Raw genomic sequence first — 19181 nt, 5'->3', positions numbered from 1 at the left:
TCGCTGACTTGCTCCTTCTGCCGCAGTCATCTACTGCGGCATAGGGGAGTAAACAGTTGGCGGGAGGGCTGATGTTGGACAGCCATGATGCTAGTGGCTATCCCAATGCAGAGTGAGGTGCAAATATCCTGTAGACTGGGTAGAGTGTAAAGTACTACCATCACTATTTGGTGTTAATTTTTAACACTTAACACCACTGTAGAATATTGTTGACACTGGTCAGTGTTAGTCAGCGTTAATCTTTAACTCTGTACAGTGTTAAAATAACACTAGGTCATTGTTAAAAATATAACACTTTGAAAAGTGTTAATGTAACACTCAAAAGAGTGGACACATATAGACACTTTTCTAGTGTTAAATTTAACACTCACAGTGTCAATTTTACACTGGCGATTTTGCTGTGTACAGTTAACACAGCTAAATGGCCGAGAAATTGCAAAGTTCCTTTTGAAATAAAGCTATTCAAAGTCATTTAACTGGGACTACAATAATAGCAATGTTAGCCAGCAAACAAAACGTTAGCACTAATTAACATAAGCTGCTAGGTGATGGTACTGGTTCAAGTTCTCTCATTGTTTGACATGTAGGGTGGATATTTTGGTGACACTGAGATTAGCGAGACACTAAACAGCAGTGTAATATCAATGCTAGATTAGATGTTTTCTAATCCGATAAACTGAAATGATTCCACTTTATAGAAGATGTTTGTCGCCTGTTTGTTTGAATGACAGGAACAGGAAACAGTGGTTGGAAATGACTGTTGTGTTACATGAGGGTAAAGAAGGGCTTTAAGCACCTGGGTAAAAACTGGACCCATGATGAAACACTACAACAGGTACAACATATTCTTCAGTTTTAATATGTCACCATACTGTGCAGACTCTATGGTAAATAACAGAGATTGAAACTTTACTGATAATTTGTCCAAGTTAAAAAATGCCCTCTTCCACAAATGTCATGTGACACACTCATTGGCTAAAAGAATGATGACATCACACACATTTAGAATCATACCACCATTCTGATCCTTTGATCCTTAAAACCCATAAATAGGGGTGAAAAGCAACCACTTTTAGTCCGTTATTGGCAGCATTTAAGTTCGCAGCATTCGAATCTTCGCCAGAGAAGCATTTCAAAACTTTTGGTCAAAGGAGCTTTTGGTCAAAAACTCTTGGATCCTTTGCAAAGTCAGTGCATCCAGACCTCAACATGTCTCAAAGAGAAGATCCAAACAGACAAGAAGTTGACCCTTACGCTCTTCCCTGGGATCAACCACTAGACCCTTACCTCTCCTCTCTTCCTTGGTGTGAACAGTTAGAAGTAGAGGACAAGCGCTTGGAAGAATTAGAGAATGAAAATCTCCTCAACAGAGAGAAGATTGTGTTATTGACACAAGAAAATGAGAAAAAGAGCGCCGAATTTAAAAAGCTGTCCTACCAGCTTCAAGATAAGGAAGCCGTTATTGATGAGAAACAATGGGAACTCCTAGATAAGGACAAAAAGATCCAAGAGCTCCAAGCAAAGCTTGATGAAGCTCTGCAGAAAAATACAGGAATCCTCCAACAGAAGAAACAAGAGGACAGAAAGCAGAAAGACATGAAGTTTCAACTCCAAAACACGCAGATACAACACAGAGTGCTAAAAGCACGGCTTGATTACCACCTGAAAGCAAATGAAGATCTTCGTCAAGAGAAGAGGCAACATGAGATCAAGCAAAAAGAAATGGCTTGCAAGCAGAAAGACATGGAGTGCCAACTCCAACAAATACAGGAAAAAGACAGGATGCTGCAGGCAAGGCTTGATAAGACACTGCACAACTATGAGGAGTTGCTGCAAGAGAAAAGGCAACATGAGATCCAACAACAAGAAATGGATTTCAAGCTTCAGACCACCGAGAAAAAACACCAAGACTTGCAAGGAAAGCTTGACGAAGCGCTGCAAAAAAATGAAGAAATCATCCAAGACAAAAAACAGCTGGAAAGGAAGCAGAAAGACACACAGTACCAACTCCAACACATGCAGGGAGAATAAAGGATGCTGCGGGCAACGCTTAATAACACACTCCTAAAATCTGAGGAGTTGCTTCAAGCAAAAAAGCAACAGGAGATCAAAGAAAAAGAAATGGACTGCAAGCTTCAGAGCGCTAAGAAACACAGCGAAGGCTTGCAAGAAAAGCTTGACGAAGCTCTGCAAACACATCAAGAAATCTTTGAAGAGAAAGAACAGCTGGTCATAAAGCTGAAAGAAGAGGAACTTCTTCTCCAGGACTTTGAGAGGAAAAACAAAAGCCTGAAAGAACTTTATAACAAAATGAAAAACAAAACAACAGAACTGGCAGCAGAAAAGGAAAAAGAGGAGGCAACATCTAAACGACTGAAAGAAAGGTTGGACGAAAAAGACGCCAAATTAGAAGCAGTGGACAAAACTTGCAAGAAACTTGAGCAGCAAAATAGAGAAACAATTGATGAGCTGAGTACCCTGATCCTAGAAAAAAAAGTGCTCGTCGAAAAGCTGCTGCAAAAGAAGAAAAAACGCTTCTGCTTCTTCCGGAGGAGGGACACTCTTGCTTTTACTACTGCTGATGTCACCTCGTCTTCTTCCACCTCTGCTCCAGCTTAATTTTCCCCTCTCCTCTCCGCATAGTGCTTGCTCAGAGGGGATTGTTGGGGTTTTCTCTCCTCTTTCTCTTTGCTCCTTTCTATCCCTTTCCATTACCCTCTTCTCTACAACCCCCCCCCCCCCCCTTTCCATTTCCTCCATATTTTAATAAACACAATTTGCTACATTTTACAACTGTCTGATTAGTGTCTTTATTCAAGAATGAACTGTCTTTGTCACTGTCAATGGAAAATTGTACTTAGTAGTCAGTATAATCTTTTAATGATATAAGTTTGTATATGGTAGAATACTACATGTAACCATTTGTGTTTATTGAAAGGATGTCTCATCCTAGGAAGTCTGTAACATTCCAGGGTGTTCTGGCTTTCACCACCACATCCTAGGAGCATGGGAAAGTTCATACCTTGTTTTATTGTTTTACGGTAGGATTAACGTAGTTATATCTGTTTCTAGTTTAAGTGCTTTTTGTTTAGGTGGACTGCTGGACTTTCCAGACCAGCAGTTTTAGGGAAGTCATTCATGGGGTCACACTCTGGCCACACACCCACACACACACACACACATACACCTCCAGATTTCAATGTATGGAACAAACGCTCACTGAAGTGTATAAATAAAGGACCAGGGCAAGTCCTCAGGGCGGGTCTCTGAGTCTCACTCTAGGCTGCCCTTGCTAGCAAGAAAATCTGTGTGTTTCTCCTCTCTGATTCTCTGCTGAAGAAGTGTTTTAGAATATATCTCTTAACATTATTTGGTCCTTCGTAGCCGGAGCAGAAAACATCAGAACTGTTATCTGTGACTCTGTTCCAAGATCCAGCACTGATTCCTGACGCCGTGTGGAGCCAGCACTGAAGCCTGTGCACAGCCCTCTTAGACGAGGAGAGAGCCCCAGGACGTGAATTCGGGTCTGGGCCAGTGGCCTGGTCCACGGCACTGGGATTCAGTCTGATGATCCGAACCACCAGTGAGATGTCTGAGGGTGAGAAACACTATTTTGGTATATAAAACGGCCGCAAAGGTTTAAAAGTCACGTGATAAAATAGGTTGAGTTCGCCAATAGGAACTGTGTTTAGACTAGTTTTAGAGGTAGCTGAAATTACTTCGTGACAAATTAAAATACGTTTAAGCAAATGAAAACACGTTGAGACAGAGAAATTAAAATAGGTTTAAGTTCGCCAAAAGGAACTGTGTTTAGACTGGGTTTAGAGGTAGCCGTGAAATACTTCGTGACAAATTAGCGCGCAAATGTCTATATGTGTGTGTGTGTCTGGAAGTAATAATTGATTTTACAGCACAATAAGCTGCTGAACTACTTCCATTTTTGTTTTCTTTGCTGAGGCTCAAGTACTGGTGACAAAGGAGAACGGTTGAGTTTCATCTCATAAAACTGATACCGCTTCACTGTTAGGGTGAAGTCGAAGGCCGTATCAGTAAACCACTCTGAAGTCAAGCGTGCCAGTGACGGCCCAGCAAAATCTTTGAAAATGGAGAATAAACAAGCGAAATTAACACCTGATGAGAAATGTTTAGAAAAACAACAAGCCGGAGCAGGAATAATGCAAAAGAAAGGGAGAGGAATGCATAGTGGAAGAGCAAGAGGTAGAGGCAGAGCTACACACACACCAAACAGTGGCTTTAGCACTGCATGCTGGAGGTGTGGAAAAGAGGGACATTTTGTACGTGACTGTAAGAAACAAAGAAGACAGTAACTCAGAATAGGATAGCAGCTCAGGTGAAGAGAGCAGTTCAGACAAGGAAGAACGTAATAATCCCTCACCAAGTGAAAATTAGAGATCAAAGTAGTTTAAAGTAGTTTAAAAAGGGTTGGAAACAGACCCGACTGAATAGATATAAATACAAGAGGAATAAAGTAAAATAAACAAAAGGCTAAATTACAACTTATCTTTAATGTATTCATACTAATAATAGCAAGGATAACAACCTGTAAACTGGTATTAATGATGAAATAATATTAATATGAAGAGGCACCTCAGTCAGTTATGATGTGAGGTGGATAATTGTTGAAAGCAATCTGCATTAAGCTTAGGGTTGCTCAAATTCAGTACAATGACATATGAAGTAAAATAGGTAAATATTTTAACTAATTACGTGTATAGAGGCACTTGACCTGCTTGAAAAACTGTCATCCTAATATGAGCCATTGTTGAGATATAGAGCACACCTGTGAAAACAACTAATATGCTGAACCCTGTATGACACAGCTGCAAACTACATGATGGAGAAGCTGTATTGAATATGAAGCCACTGTGAGGTTGCGTTGTGGTCTCTTCTGAGCTGATGAGCAAGCTACACATTATCAGATCAGGAGCTGGCTGAGAACTCTTCAAAGAGAGGGAAACAGAACTATGATAACTATGATAACTGTGATAACTGGAATGTGCAGAGTTTCTGTGAGCAGTTTTCCTGCATCTTGACTCATGTGTGTGGAGTGTTCATAGCATCAGCATCATGTTTTTGTTTATTTGTTTTGGTGGGTTGAAAAATAGTTAAATAAACTTGTGATCATATTTATGGATCACGATGGCACATGCCATTGGCCAAATGATTTATTTACGCAGATGAAAAAAGTGAGTGTGAATGTGTCTGACGTCACAGTGTTTTTGTGCGCTGTGTAAAAGTAATTGCCTCTGATTGTGAGAGCGGTGATTCTGCAGGTCACCAGCTATTGTAAAGAGAAAAAAAAGAGTGAAAAAGAGACAAAATTTATATTGTAGATGAAAAATAATCATAGGAAAAAGGTTTTGTGTTGATCAGCCAAGAACAACTACAATCTCATTTTCTGCTTTTAAGAAAGGACTGTTCACAAAAACAGAGAGAGAGAGAGTTGTGTGTGTTGATTAAGCAGTGATAATAATAATGAAAATGTCTTAGTTTGTCACTTTCAGGTGACAAACAGACCTGAATCAATTTTCCACATGCAGCGGTCGGAAGAAAGTTATAGTTTAACATCATTAGAAACATTCAGGCCAAGTTTCTGGCTAACTTATTTACAGCACCATGTGTCTCTCAAACTCACAAGCGAGCTCTCACTCCTCCCTGAAGACAAGGAATGCAGCTCCAAAGAGCAATAACATGGCAGATAAAGAGACAGCAGCAAAGTCCTGAGAAAAGAGTCCCAGCAAGCAGCAGCAGTGTGGACAAACAGCATCAGAGAAGAAGAGCAAACCCATCATCCTGCCTGATTGGATGAATGGCACTGTGTTCCCAACAAGCTGCAAATTCACTGTGCATGTGAAAAGAACGTTTGAGGAGAACTGAGGAGACTGTTGGAGTTTGACATTTGCCACCTTTGGAGAAAATGGCAAGAAGAGACAGTGAAACAAGGACAAAGGACAAAGCTGAAAGAGAACTGCCTGCTATTGGACTGTTGAAGTGGGAGAGAACAACAGTGAGAGTAAGTGAGAAAGCTGGTGTTTAAAGTGGGAAATCAAAATTTGGGTTAGCAAATCTGGGAAAAACAAAACTGACTGCTTAGGTGGAAAAATTGTGAAAGAGTCTGAAACAAAAAGAAACATACAAAATCACACACACACAAACAGAACATGCATTAACCCTACTAACACCTCCAAATACAAGAGTACTCATGAAGATTAGACAACATTTTAAGCATGTGAGTCTGTTTACCATCTTGTCCAAGTCACTTAGTGTGATGCAAAGATCAATGGACTCATAGCACATTATTTACAAAATGATTAAATAATAGCAGAGAAATGTGTAGGAAAGGCAGCTTTAAGAACATGCTCTGCTGGATATGCAGCTCCACAGACATGCATTAAACCTGCCTAATAACACAAACACCCATGTAATGAAAATTAGCTTGTTATCTCTTATCAGTGTTAAAATAGTGTGAATTTAACAGACACTTGTTATCAAATGCTGAATTTATCCAATGCAAAAAATTGACTCTCTAGGTTGCAGGACAACAGTTTAACTTTTGTGGGGAAAAAAGATTCTGGTTTGACCAACCAGTAATCAGACAATAAATTTAGTTGTTAATACAGTAAATTGGGAGATGCTTCCTGCTTGATTGATGCAGCACAAGTAATTTACTGTATGAGGGAAATTCTATTTTTGTGATAACATTTTGAACATGCATTTCTGTTGTCCTGTTATCTTAGTGGGTTAATAGCTGATATGCAAATTAGTTGATCGTTCTTAGATTAATGAAAGGTGACTGAATCTTAGCACGAGTGAATGAGATGTGTTGGAGTTTGTTGTGTGTTGAGTGGAGGCTCTAAAACACTGAGTTTCCTGTTTTGATGTGCGAGTGTATCCTGTACCTAGATACACAACTCTGAATACGTCAGAACAAACTTCTTTTGTGAAGTGCATGACAACATGTCACATGTTTTATGATGACGGGAAAAAAGGAAAACTGAATAAAATGGGTGCGTGTGGCCTAAATGAGTGAGAAGCACAGATCTGGGGATTAAACTCATAGCTAATAACATATTAGGGTTATGTTGTGTGTTGTGCAGCTGATGGTTGGTTCGGAGTGAATCTAGCTGATGATTTTTCTTTTGTTGTGAAGTTGAGCCTGCCAATTAGTATGATAGTATGATAAACCATGTTAATGGTATGATTTACCCTCCTGAGATGAGGAGCTTGTGTCATGACGTAACAAGGCCTTTTTATTTTGATACTTTCACAGTGCACTGAAAGTTTTGTTCGATAATCTCTGTTTGAGCAGATCTGCACGATTAGAAGCGCTATACGATACGTCGTCAAGAAAATTGTTACAAGTGAGTTTCTCCACATTAAAATGGGCTCAGGAGAAAGCCACTTATTTGGGACGGTTAGAAAATGAGAGTCCCTGCCTAAAAAGGATTCAGCGAGGTAATCCGATCTAAAATTCTTCTTTTTCTTTTGAAATGATGTCATTTTGCTGAGGGTGGAAATCAAATGCGGCGATAGTTTCCACTATCAGCAAAGAAAGAATGGATGAATGAATGAATGGAAATAAAAACAAACTGACTGACTGGTAAAAGCTGACAAGACTTGACCACGACTCAAAGTTAACCTCCATTTAGACAGGCCAAAAGGGTGGATGAATTTATGTGTTTCTTTTACAGGAGCAGAAAGATATCAGCAACATTCGAGGTTGCATACCGATTTAACTTTTAAATGCCACTTTCTGTGTTTATGAATCTACCAGGGGTGTGTTATTCATGGGTTTGTGTTGTTCACAGAGATTACTGTGAGAAAGAGTGTATACACCTGCGCAGCGCTAACATTTATATTTCTTTTCTACAGCATTACAGTTCTTCTTGTGATTTGATCATGTGATTTATACCAGAACAACTAGTTAATGTTTTTCTACTACAGGATTTCTGGGTTTATGTGTGAAGAAACTGTGTTTACAGGTTATGAGTTGGTGATGCTGTTACACTGTGTTTTGGGAAAAATGTGAAGGTTATTTTGATTTCACTTCCAGATCTTGTTTTTCAGGCCATGATGGTGTGTATGCAGGCTCCTGGCGGAGCCAGTTTTTAAGCAAACTTAATATGCAAATCACACTAACATCTTTTATTGCAGGATTATAGGTCCGAGGTGGTGCTGCACCCTTTCCACAGAGGGGTTTTTTCTGCAGTAGAAGAGTCATAAGTATTCCTATCACAGGACAGAAAGTTCTCCACGCCCTTTTCCCGTGGATAGGGACTGGAAAACATGCTCTTGGAAGTGAGACACTGGACTATAGATTCGGCTTGTTCCTCAATGCATCCTGCAAGGTCAACGAGGGACATAACCAAGAAATGGACTGATAGGTTTGTAGCTTAAACCTATTCGCTGGAACGTTGAAGACAATATAATTACACAGCAAAGCAAGACACGAAGTAGGCAAAGTTCTTCATGTTACTCATGCATGAGGGAGACCTGCCTGGAGCCAAGTGTCGTTCCACCACTTGACCTCCGGCAGACTCTCAGCCAGGTTCCCCATAGCACTCCTTTTATTGTGGTAACATGAATATGCATAGGGTCATTAACATATAACATCTTACATAGGTATACATGTGAACAAAGGATTGTGTGTGTGTGTGTGTGTGTGTGTGTGTGTGTGGTCAGAGCGTGACCCCATAAATGACTTCCCTAAACCTACTGGTCTGGAAAGTCCAGCAGTTCATGTAAACAAATGGCACTTAGCCTAAAACAGATATAGCCACGTTTATCCTACCATAAAACAATAAAACAAGGTACGACCTTTTCCCATGCTCACAGGATGTAGGTGTGGATTCCAGAACACTCTGGAATGCGCACCAAGCCTTTGCAGACTATTAAGGATCACACATCCTATCACTACACAATCGATTATACACCTCTACCAATCTAAAACTAATTATAAAACTCTAAGCATATATAAGTAGATATTTCTAAGCATAAATGACAATCAACATTACAAAACCTAACATGGACGCTCTCTGAATTGCTGTAATGCAATATCGTGTAGCACTGGACATGATCCTGGCTGAGAAAGGAGGATTGTGTGTCTTATTCAACACCATGTGCTGCACCTACATACCAGATAATGTACATTCTTTAAACATGGCTTCAGATTCTAAAGAGACTGTTGATCGGCATTGGAGTTTTCCTGGTTTTATTTTACTTTATTATATTTTATTTTATTTTGCTTTTCTTTACTTGAGTTATACCTTGTTTAAAGGCTGTAATTTCACAGATGATAAGTTTATCACTCACAACATACGCAGATATACCACAAACCGATGAAGATTATGAAGACTTCTTTTCCTATTTGTTAAATGAAGATGAAGTGCAACTAATTATGTAGTAACTGAAAATGTGAAAGACAAGTAGTTACTTACTGATGACTATGATGTAGACTCTGATACAAGTGTCTAAGTTGCCAATAAAAATCAGCAAATGCATTTTATGACGAACTAACTGAAAATACATGTTGTAAGAAGTTATGTTCTGATAAATGATATGTGTTTTGCTGCACAATTCAAATCTGCTAAAAACAGAAGGGAATGTTGAAAGATTTTGAATTATATTACTTTATTATCTTTATTCAACTGTGATAATTGTTTATGTTTAAGCCTTATTTGAATTGTGTAGTAATGCCTGTATATAGCGTGTCAGCAAATTCTTTAACTGGAACAAAGTGTCTGCTCAAGTTTAGACAACACCCACATGTATTGTTTTAACCCACTACAAGATCGTTAATCAACTTGTTCCTCTTCGTCTTGCAAGGCTGCATCCTGTGCAGCGTCGAATGCAATCAGCAGATAAGAAGTTGTTTTTTCCTAACTTGTACTCCACCCATGAGTGTTACATGAGTAAGGCAGTATATAATAAAGTCTGACCAGATGCCTGGGCGCATTCCTGCACAGGATTCGCCCATGTACATGAACACTGTAAAAAACAATTCCGTAGAAAAACGGAAAATGTCCTGGTAATTTTCTGCCAGTACATTTTCTGTTTTTTTACGGACGTTTGACGGAGTTTTCTGTAAATGATAAAACGGAAGATTCTGTAGATTTACAGTATACTCTGTACTATTTACGGACATTTCCTTCAGCTATAAAATGGAAAATTCCGTTTATTCACAGTATATTTTCTGTATCATTAACTGATATTTTCCGTTAATAGAAAAATTGAAATTTCTGTTTATATTACTATTTCCAAGCACTTCTTTTCACTGTACCTCATTAAATATAGTTCTTTATATCCTTAAACGTATATTTCTATGCAATTACAACCTAGTACACCATGTACTCAAAAATTTACAAATTAAAACTTAAATTAATTTGTGCTTCGTACACAACAACATTGGTACAATGAATGTTAAATATTCTTTTATTCTCCTTAACTCAAACACATTATAAAATATAATGACAGCATCCATCTTGTCATAAAACGACTAAACAGCTGATACATGAACAAAATAACTCACAAGTTTTCAAATTTGAGCATTTTTATTTCCTTGGAATCAGGTTGCCCTCATGTAAATGTGTTTATTTACATTCATTCAAGTGTTAGTGTGTCTACCAAGTGTTTTCTTCAAACAGGACACCTGACAAACAAAAAATTTCATATTTAACGATATGTTCATATTTAATAATATCCAGAGTACCTTTTAGTTAGAATCACTGCCTTGTGGTAGTTTTGCCTCAGCCAAATGGTTAAGGTGTGGTTTACATCCATGTCTGTCCACTTATGATACAGTATACACATGTAGTCAGTTATAGCCAAACACCTTTGATTACTGAATTACATTCACTTCATTAATGAAGTGAATGTAATTCACATTTGTGTGAACATTTGTCTGAGATTAACTCTTTGGGGTCTTTACCTTACATACTATAACATACTTGAGTCAAAATTTGTTGACTGTTTAAGTGGTGCCAAAACTGAACAGATCTAAAGAAGATGTTCCTGAACTTTGGGTTTATTCGAACAGGACGGATGGATAACCACAGGACTTTTCCCCATATGATAACTAAAACACAAAATAAATTAAGACAGATTACTGTCCCAAACTTAAAGAGAAAAGTGTATTTACTGGACTTGTTTTGTCAGTGAGGAGCAAAGTACAATTAGTAGTGCTTGTTCTGATGAAAAGTTAAACTGTAAACAGCAGCGTAGTGAATAAGGATCTGTGTCCACGAATCCTCAGCAGTGACAACACTTAAACATCATAGTTCAAAATCCTTAATGCACACCTTTTTCTCCACAGTGTTCAAATGCTCTTAGCTGTTTAAGTAGAGGAAAAAGTCTGACATATTTCATGACCATTAGATGTTAGACAAGGCTCTGAAAACAAGGTTACGGTTACAAACAAAAACCTCTGCTTGTGCGCACAGACCCTAAATCACAACAAATAAGACAATAGTAAGACAAATTACTACAAAGTCTTGTTACCACTCTTCATATACCAGTGTGACAAAGTCCTGAATGCAGCCTGCATGTTAGTACATCAAGGTCCATCTGACCTTTAAATAAAATACACTCAGCTTTTCCTTGGATTTTCAGAGTTGCTCAGTTCATACAGGAACTGCAGCAGTCGGGGTTAACGTGTCGCTGTGTTGCTCCTCCATGTCAGCCATTGAGACTAGTCGCAATTTATTCTGAGGAAAAAAAGAGAAACAACAAGACATTTTTAAAAAGTTTGTATTTTTATATTTTTTTTTACCTAGAACATAAACAACATAAACAAAAAAGGATTAGGGCTGTGCGATATGACGATATATATCAGATGACGATATAAAAATGTCTATTGTTTCATATTATACACTATTGTTTGTTTTGTGGTGTTGCAAAATAAACTCTTTACGGCAATATTTTTTTCATGATTTTGATGGTCACTGTAGTTGCTATATTATTTCTTAAAGTTCTCTCTTTCTCTTATACTTACAATAACCACACTATGGATGGACAAGTGACTGTTTTTACACGTACTTTCGTTACCAACAATGACGGTAAAACCATTGTGTGGCTCCACTGTCCGCTTGTTTATTTTCCACATAAACCTTTCACAATAAAGCTCAAGTTTCTGTTGAGACTTTTCAAAATAAACTGAAATGATATACATTATTCTCAAACAAATTTTCAGAATATGCATCAAACAAATGACCTCAAATAAAAACATGAAGTGACTATAAATGGCGCTTACAGTCACCACGCAGATGAAGGCACAGAGAATACCAGCATGGCCAGCAAGGATGAGGCAGAACCAGCTAGCTCCAAACAGAAGGACCAGTCAAAAGAAATCAAGGACCTTATTGTTAAACGAGGGGCAATGGAAATGGTTTGGTTATGAAAAGTCTGACACGCCCCAGAAAACTGTACTATGCAAATTATGCCACAAACTGGTCCCCACCACCACTCAAACACAACAAACCTCTTTAACCACCTACACAAGAATCACATGAAAGAGTTTTGAGAGAGTTTACGAATGAAAAGCAAAAAAGAGCTGTCAGGTGCTCAAAATGATCCTTAGACTCAAACGTTAGAACAGGCTTTTCCTCGCAGCACGCCGTGTAATAAATACTCGGAAAGAAAATGGCGGCCGTTTAAACTTATGTCTAAATATGTATAGTTTCACGCTTCGGTCAAAACACTCAACTCCAGGTACACGACGCCAAACTGAAAACACTTCACATAAGTCGAGTTGCCCGAGAATCACAGAATTTACAGAAAATGCACTATTTTGTGATATATATCGTTATCAGGAGAGAAATGTCTTATATTGGGATATGAGATTTTGGTCATATCACACAGCCCTACAAAGGATTATAATTCACGTAGAGTTGCATACATATAACACCATTCGGTTGCAACAAAAGCAGTTTATAATTAAAGTAACATACATACCTTGAAAAACTAAATTAACCACAACATTAAACTCACCTTGTTTCTGTAGAGAAGGTGATCAGGGTTTTTCTTCATTTCCTGAGACCAGCTGCTCTCGATCATCACCAGCTTGTATCTTCATCTTTTTTTTCCACTCGGGGAAGTCTTTCCTTTTCTTGGCCATTGCTCTGCACTGGAAAACCAAAGTGTGTGATCAAAGGTGAAATAAGGGATATTTTTCCACTGCAGGACTTAGAGTGCTTCAAGTAGTGATAGCTGTTGATCCATTTCTCAAATAATCTATAAGGATCTGGATTTTTAAGAAAGATACAAATATCTCTGCTTATATTTGGCTAAAAGCTTGATATAGACACAAAAGTTTATAATATGTCAGCATCCCCCACAAGGCATATAAATACCCTGCACACCAGCACTGCGCTTACATTATAGTTCAATCAAGAAATAGTTATTATTGATTTATTATTGAATTTTTTTTAGTAATAATTATTAGTATTTAATCACATTAGCACAGTGGGTGACAAAAATATTCCACATACTAGAAATGCTGCTCAGCATTTCATAAATTACATTTTCAACAAATGTTGGAGTAAAAACACAGTTACAGGGAAAATGTGTCTGTAAATATTAACTAAACATTTCTATGTGCTACAAAATAGACATAATTGTAAATGTGCTGAGGTGAAATTATACTTTCAATAATATTACCACGACAGTCTGTTAACCACCGAAATAATCTATGCTGGTCAGCTAGCTAAAAGTATTTACTTTAGCAGCCCAAATCAGAGGCTAACATTAGCATTTGCTAGCGTCAGCCAGGAAGGTCTGAGGCTTAAACTAGGGTTAGTGTAACTTTGCCTGAAACCCTTTAAAGTGTACAGTAGAGCCAACTGTAAAACACAGGTATTGATACAGTACTTATTAGAGTCCTAGAATAATTTCTAGAACCATAAATTTCTCACTTTTCCCAGTTATCCACATCGCTGACTTTCGCTAATTAGCTAGTTAGCAGTCACAGCTGTGTAATACCCAGAGAGACACAGACAGCTAACTATAATATGAAAACTTGTTCAGCCACTGAAGGGCAAAACTGGCGGTATCACAGTAAAAATAATTTTAACATTAACTAAAATGGAAAGCTTAAGTCATGTTAAACCTAAATAACAATTATTTTAAAAAATGAGTCAGCAAAATATTCCTGACTTGTCTGGAGACAGCCGAAACCAGTTAACAAATAAATTAACATTTCTTTCTAAATAAAAACGTGGAGTCTTTTAAAAAACATTATTTTAATATAAGGAAACATGAGTTTTAATACTTACCACAGAAATTTGAAGGCAGTTTCTCCAACTTCAGAGTCCAAAATCCAGATGAAGCCTGAAAGAAGCCTAATGGCTGCTCTTGCGCTTACTTTTCCCTCCTTTTCGGGTTATTTTTCCCACAATGCATTGCAGTAGTTGAGAAATACAGAAAAATACCCGTAAATTATTAATACGGAAAATTCCTTCACGTTTATACAGTAGATTGTACTGTATTTTTACGGATTTTTTTTACAGTGAATTAACTCTGGGCCCGTGATTCTTTGCTTTTCTGAGGTTTTTCTCCTTACAGGGGTTGTCATCGGTACTGGTGTGATCAACCAATTATTCAATCCCAGAACAGAAATGATGTCACGGTCTGGGGACCGAGGACTCGTCTGTATTTTGTGTTTGGCTGAACCTGGACTTCATAACAGCATCACAAGGAGGAGTCTGTAGGCTGATTGGAGAGACACGTTGCACGTTATTCCAGGTGGCTACACGACTGGAGGAGACATCTATGAAGCGCTGCAGAGCTTAACTGCTCTGCAGAAATATGTGACAGACCGTACATCAGGAGGAGACTGTATGGTACCCCTGTAGAAGGTGTTAAGGATGGGTTTGGGGAGGCGCACCTTCTTCAGTCGTCTCTTGAAATGCAGTCACTGCCGAGCTCTTTTTGTCACTGATTTGGTGTTACTGGTCCAGGACAGGTCCTCTATGAAGTGAACACTGAGGAATCTGGTGCTCTTCACTCCATCTACAGTGACACCAGCAATGCTGAGCGAGAGATGAACAGTCTCGGTTTTCCTAAAGTCAACAATCAGCTCTTTTGTCTTGCCAACATTGAGACATAGATTCTTGTCCTGCCACCAAAGCGCCAGCCGCTGCACCTCCTCCTTGGTGGCGCTGTCACTTGGTGTTCGCTCGCTCTGTGGTAGAGTATCACTTCCTGTTCCTGCTCAAACACAGTGGTGTTTCTGAGTAGCTTATTTGCTTAGCAATTTAATTAACAACTTTTAAATACATTCTTTTTTCAGAGTATAATCTTCACGTGCTTCATCTGAAGCACACTTTCTGTGTACTCACTACCTAATTTATAGCCAAAGTATTGTCTCTGTACTGTTTCGCTAGCTTAGCTTAGCTCGTAGCCAACTCGTTAGCACCATGGCTACTTCACCTGTCCCTCCTGCACTTTCTTGCTCATTGTGTCAGATGTTTAGTTACTCCTTGGCCTCCTTTAGCAGTAATGATATCTGTAACAAATGTAGCATATTTGCAGCTCTGGAGGCCAGGATTACTGAATTGGAGACTCGGCTTCGCACCCTTCACTCACCCTTAGCTAGCAAGGCCCCTGTAGCTGGTGCAGCCGAAGATAGCGTAGGCCCCGCTAGCTGTTCCCTGGCAGATCCCAAGCAGCTGCGGCTGGGTGACGGTGAGGAGGAAGCATAGTCCTAAACAGAAGCCCCAGGTACACCACCAACCCGTTCATGTGTCTAACCGTTTTTCCCCACTCGGCGACACACCCGCTGGGGGTCAAACTCTGGTAATTGGTGATTCTGTTCTCAGACATGTGAAGCTAGAGACACCGGCAACCATAGTCAATTGTCTTCCAGGGGCCAGAGCAGGCGACATTGAAGGAAATTTAAAACTGCTGGCTAAGGGTAAACGTAAATTCAGTAAAATCATAATTCACGTCGGCAGTAATGACACCCGGTTACGCCAATCGGAGGTCACTAAAATCAATATTGAATCGGTGTGCAACTTTGCCAAAACAATGTCGGACTCTGTAGTTTTCTCTGGTCCCCTCCCCAATCAGACCAGGAGTGACATGTTTAGCCGCATGTTCTCCTTAAATTGCTGGCTGTCTGAGTGGTGTCCCAGAAACGATGTGGGCTTCATAGATAATTGGCAAACCTTCTGGAGGAAACCTGGTCTTGTTAGGAGAGACGGCATCCATCCCACTTTGGATGGAGCAGCTCTCATTTCTAGAAATATGGACAAATTTATTAAACCCCTCAAAATATGATTATCCAGAGTTGGGACCAGGAAGCAGAGTTGCAGTCTTACACGCCTCTCTGCAGCTTCTCTCCTCCTGCTACCCCCCCCCCCCCCCCCAAAAAAAAAAACCCACCTCCATAGAGACTGTGTCAGCTTCCAAAAAGACAAAAAACAAACTAAAAACCAGCAACAAACAACTTAAACATAAACAATTACAAAGAAAGAACAATACAGTATCCACATCTGAACCAAAGAGTAAAACAGTGAAATGTGGATTATTAAATATTAGGTCTCTCTCCTCCAAGTCTCTGTTAGTATATGACTTAATAATTGATCAACAAATTGATTTACTCTGCCTTACAGAAACCTGGTTGCAGCAGGATGATTATGTTAGTTTAAATGAATCAACACCCCCGAGTCATTCTAACTACCAGAAATCTCGAAGCGCAGGTCGAGGGGGCGGTGTGGCAGCAATTTTTCACACCAGTCTATTAATTAATGAAAGACCAAGACAGACTTTTAATTCATTTGAAAGCCTGATGCTTAACATTGTCCACCCCAGCTGTGAAACTCAGAAACCAGTCTTACTTGTTATCATCTATCGTCCACCTGGGCCTTACACAGAGTTTCTGTCTGATTTCTCAGACTTTATATCTAATTTAGTTCTGAGCTCAGATAAAATAATTATTGTGGGTGATTTTAACATCCATGTAGATGCTAAAAATGACAGCCTCAACATGGCATTTAATCTGTTGTTAGACTCAATTGGTTTCTCTCAAAATGTAAAAGATCCCACCCACCACTTTAATCACACTCTAGATCTTGTTTTAACATATGGCATAGAAACTGAACATTTAACAGTGTTTCCTGAAAACCCTCTCCTGTCTGATCATTTCTTGATAACATTTACATTTACAATAATTGATTACGCAGCAGTGGAGAGTGGACTTTATCAAAGTAGATGTCTTTCTGAAAGCGCTGTAACTAAGTTTAAGAATATAATCCAGCCACTGTTATCATCGTCAATGCCCTGTACCAACACAGAGCAGAGCAGCTATCTGAACGCTACCCCAACAGAGGTCGATTATCTTGTTAATAATTTCACCTCCTCACTACGTACGACTCTGGATACTGTAGTACCTGACTCCGTGGTATAATTCTCAAACACGTACCCTAAAGCAGATGACTCGTAATCTGGAGAGGAAATGGCGTGTCACAAATTTAGAGGATCATCATTTAGCCTGGAGAAATAGTTTGTTGCTTTATAAGAAAGCCCTCCGCAAAGCCAGAACATCTTACTATTCGTCACTGATTGAAGAAAATAAGAACAACCCCAGGTTTCTCTTCAGCACTGTAGCCAGGCTGACAAAAAGTCAGAGCTCCTTTGAGCCAACCATCCCTTTAACGTTAACTAGTAATGACTTCATGAACTTCTTCACAAATAAAATTTTTATCATTAGAGAAAAAATTACCAATAATCATCCCACAGATGTAATATTATCTACAGCTACTCTTAGTACCATTGATGTTAAGTTAGACTCTTTTTCTCCAATTGATCTTTCTGAGTTAACTTCAATAATTACTTCCTCCAAACCATCAACGTGTCTTTTAGACCCCATTCCTACAAAACTGCTCAAAGAAGTCCTGCCATTAATTAATTCTTTGATCTTAAATATGATCAACCTATCTCTAATAATCGGCTATGTACCACAGGCCTTCAAGGTGGCTGCAGTTAAACCTTTACTCAAAAAGCCATGTCTAGACCCAGCAGTCTTAGCTAATTATAGGCCAATCTCCAACCTTCCTTTCATATCAAAAATCCTTGAAAGAGTAGTTGTCAAACAGCTAACAGATCATCTGCAGAGGAATGGTTTATTTGAAGAGTTTCAGTCAGGTTTCAGAGTTCATCACAGCACAGAAACAGCTTTAGTGAAGGTTACAAATGATCTTCTTATGGCCTCTGAACAGTGGACTCATCTCTATGCTTGTCCTGCTAGACCTTAGTGCAGCATTTGATACTGTTGACCATAATATCCTATTAGAGCGATTAGAACATGCTGTAGGTATTACAGGTACTGCACTGCAGTGGTTTGTATCATATCTATCTAATAGACTCCAATTTGTGCATGTAAATGGAGAGTCCTCTTCACACACTGAGGTTAATTATGGAGTTCCACAGGGTTCAGTGCTAGGACCAATTCTGTTTACATTATACATGCTTCCCCTAGGCAGCATCATTAGAAGACATAGCATACATTTTCACTGCTATGCAGATGACACCCAGCTCTATCTGTCCATGAAGCCAGATAACACACACCAATTAGTTAAACTGCAGGAATGTCTTAAAGACATAAAGACCTGGATGGCTGCTAACTTTCTGCTTCTTAATTCAGATAAAACTGAGGTCATTGTACTCGGCACTGAAAAGCTTAGAAATATGGTATCTAACCAGATTCTTACTCTGGATGGCATTACCTTGGCCTCCAGTAACACTGTGAGGAACCTTGGAGTCATTTTTGACCAGGATATGTCCTTCAACGCACATATTAAACAAATATGTAAGACTGCTTTCTTCCATTTGCGCAACATCTCTAAAATTAGAAATATCCTGTCTCAGAGTGACGCTGAAAAACTAGTTCATGCATTTATTACTTCCAGGCTGGACGACTGTAATTCATTATTATCAGGATGTCCAAAAAAATAGCTGAAAAGCCTTCAGTTAATCCAAAATGCTGCAGCAAGAGTACTGACAGGGACTAGAAAGAGAGAGCAGATTTCTCCTGTTTTGGCTTCCCTTCATTGGCTTCCTGTTAAATCCAGAATTGAATTCAAAATCCTGCTCCTCACATACAAGGTCTTAAATAATCAGGCCCCATCTTATCTTAATGACCTTGTAGTACCATATCACCCTATTAG

The 19181-nt window shown here is 39.0% G+C and overlaps 1 protein-coding gene and 1 long non-coding RNA gene across 2 annotated transcripts; one reads left to right on the top strand and one right to left on the bottom strand.

Annotated features, from left to right (window-relative positions):
- The first annotated feature begins 779 nt into the window (after positions 1 to 779).
- Positions 780 to 2770, top strand: LOC148102695 (uncharacterized). Its single transcript, XM_087841261.1, has one exon. The coding sequence runs from the start codon at positions 1210 to 1212 to the stop codon at positions 2029 to 2031; it is 822 nt and encodes a 273-aa protein (XP_087697387.1). The 5' UTR covers positions 780 to 1209; the 3' UTR covers positions 2032 to 2770.
- A 7680-nt stretch (positions 2771 to 10450) lies between these two features.
- Positions 10451 to 14388, bottom strand: LOC148102694 (uncharacterized). Its single transcript, XR_015719072.1, has 3 exons — positions 14289 to 14388; positions 13006 to 13141; positions 10451 to 11723 (listed from the first exon to the last, which is right to left on the bottom strand). It is a non-coding gene; the product is annotated as an uncharacterized LOC148102694 (long non-coding RNA).
- Between the last annotated feature and the right edge of the window lie 4793 nt (positions 14389 to 19181).

This window comes from Neolamprologus brichardi, chromosome 5, assembly GCF_056152115.1.
Source record: "Neolamprologus brichardi isolate AB-2024 chromosome 5, ASM5615211v1, whole genome shotgun sequence".
NCBI classification, from domain to species: domain Eukaryota; kingdom Metazoa; phylum Chordata; class Actinopteri; order Cichliformes; family Cichlidae; genus Neolamprologus; species Neolamprologus brichardi.
This window is presented reverse-complemented; position numbering and strand designations above follow the sequence as displayed.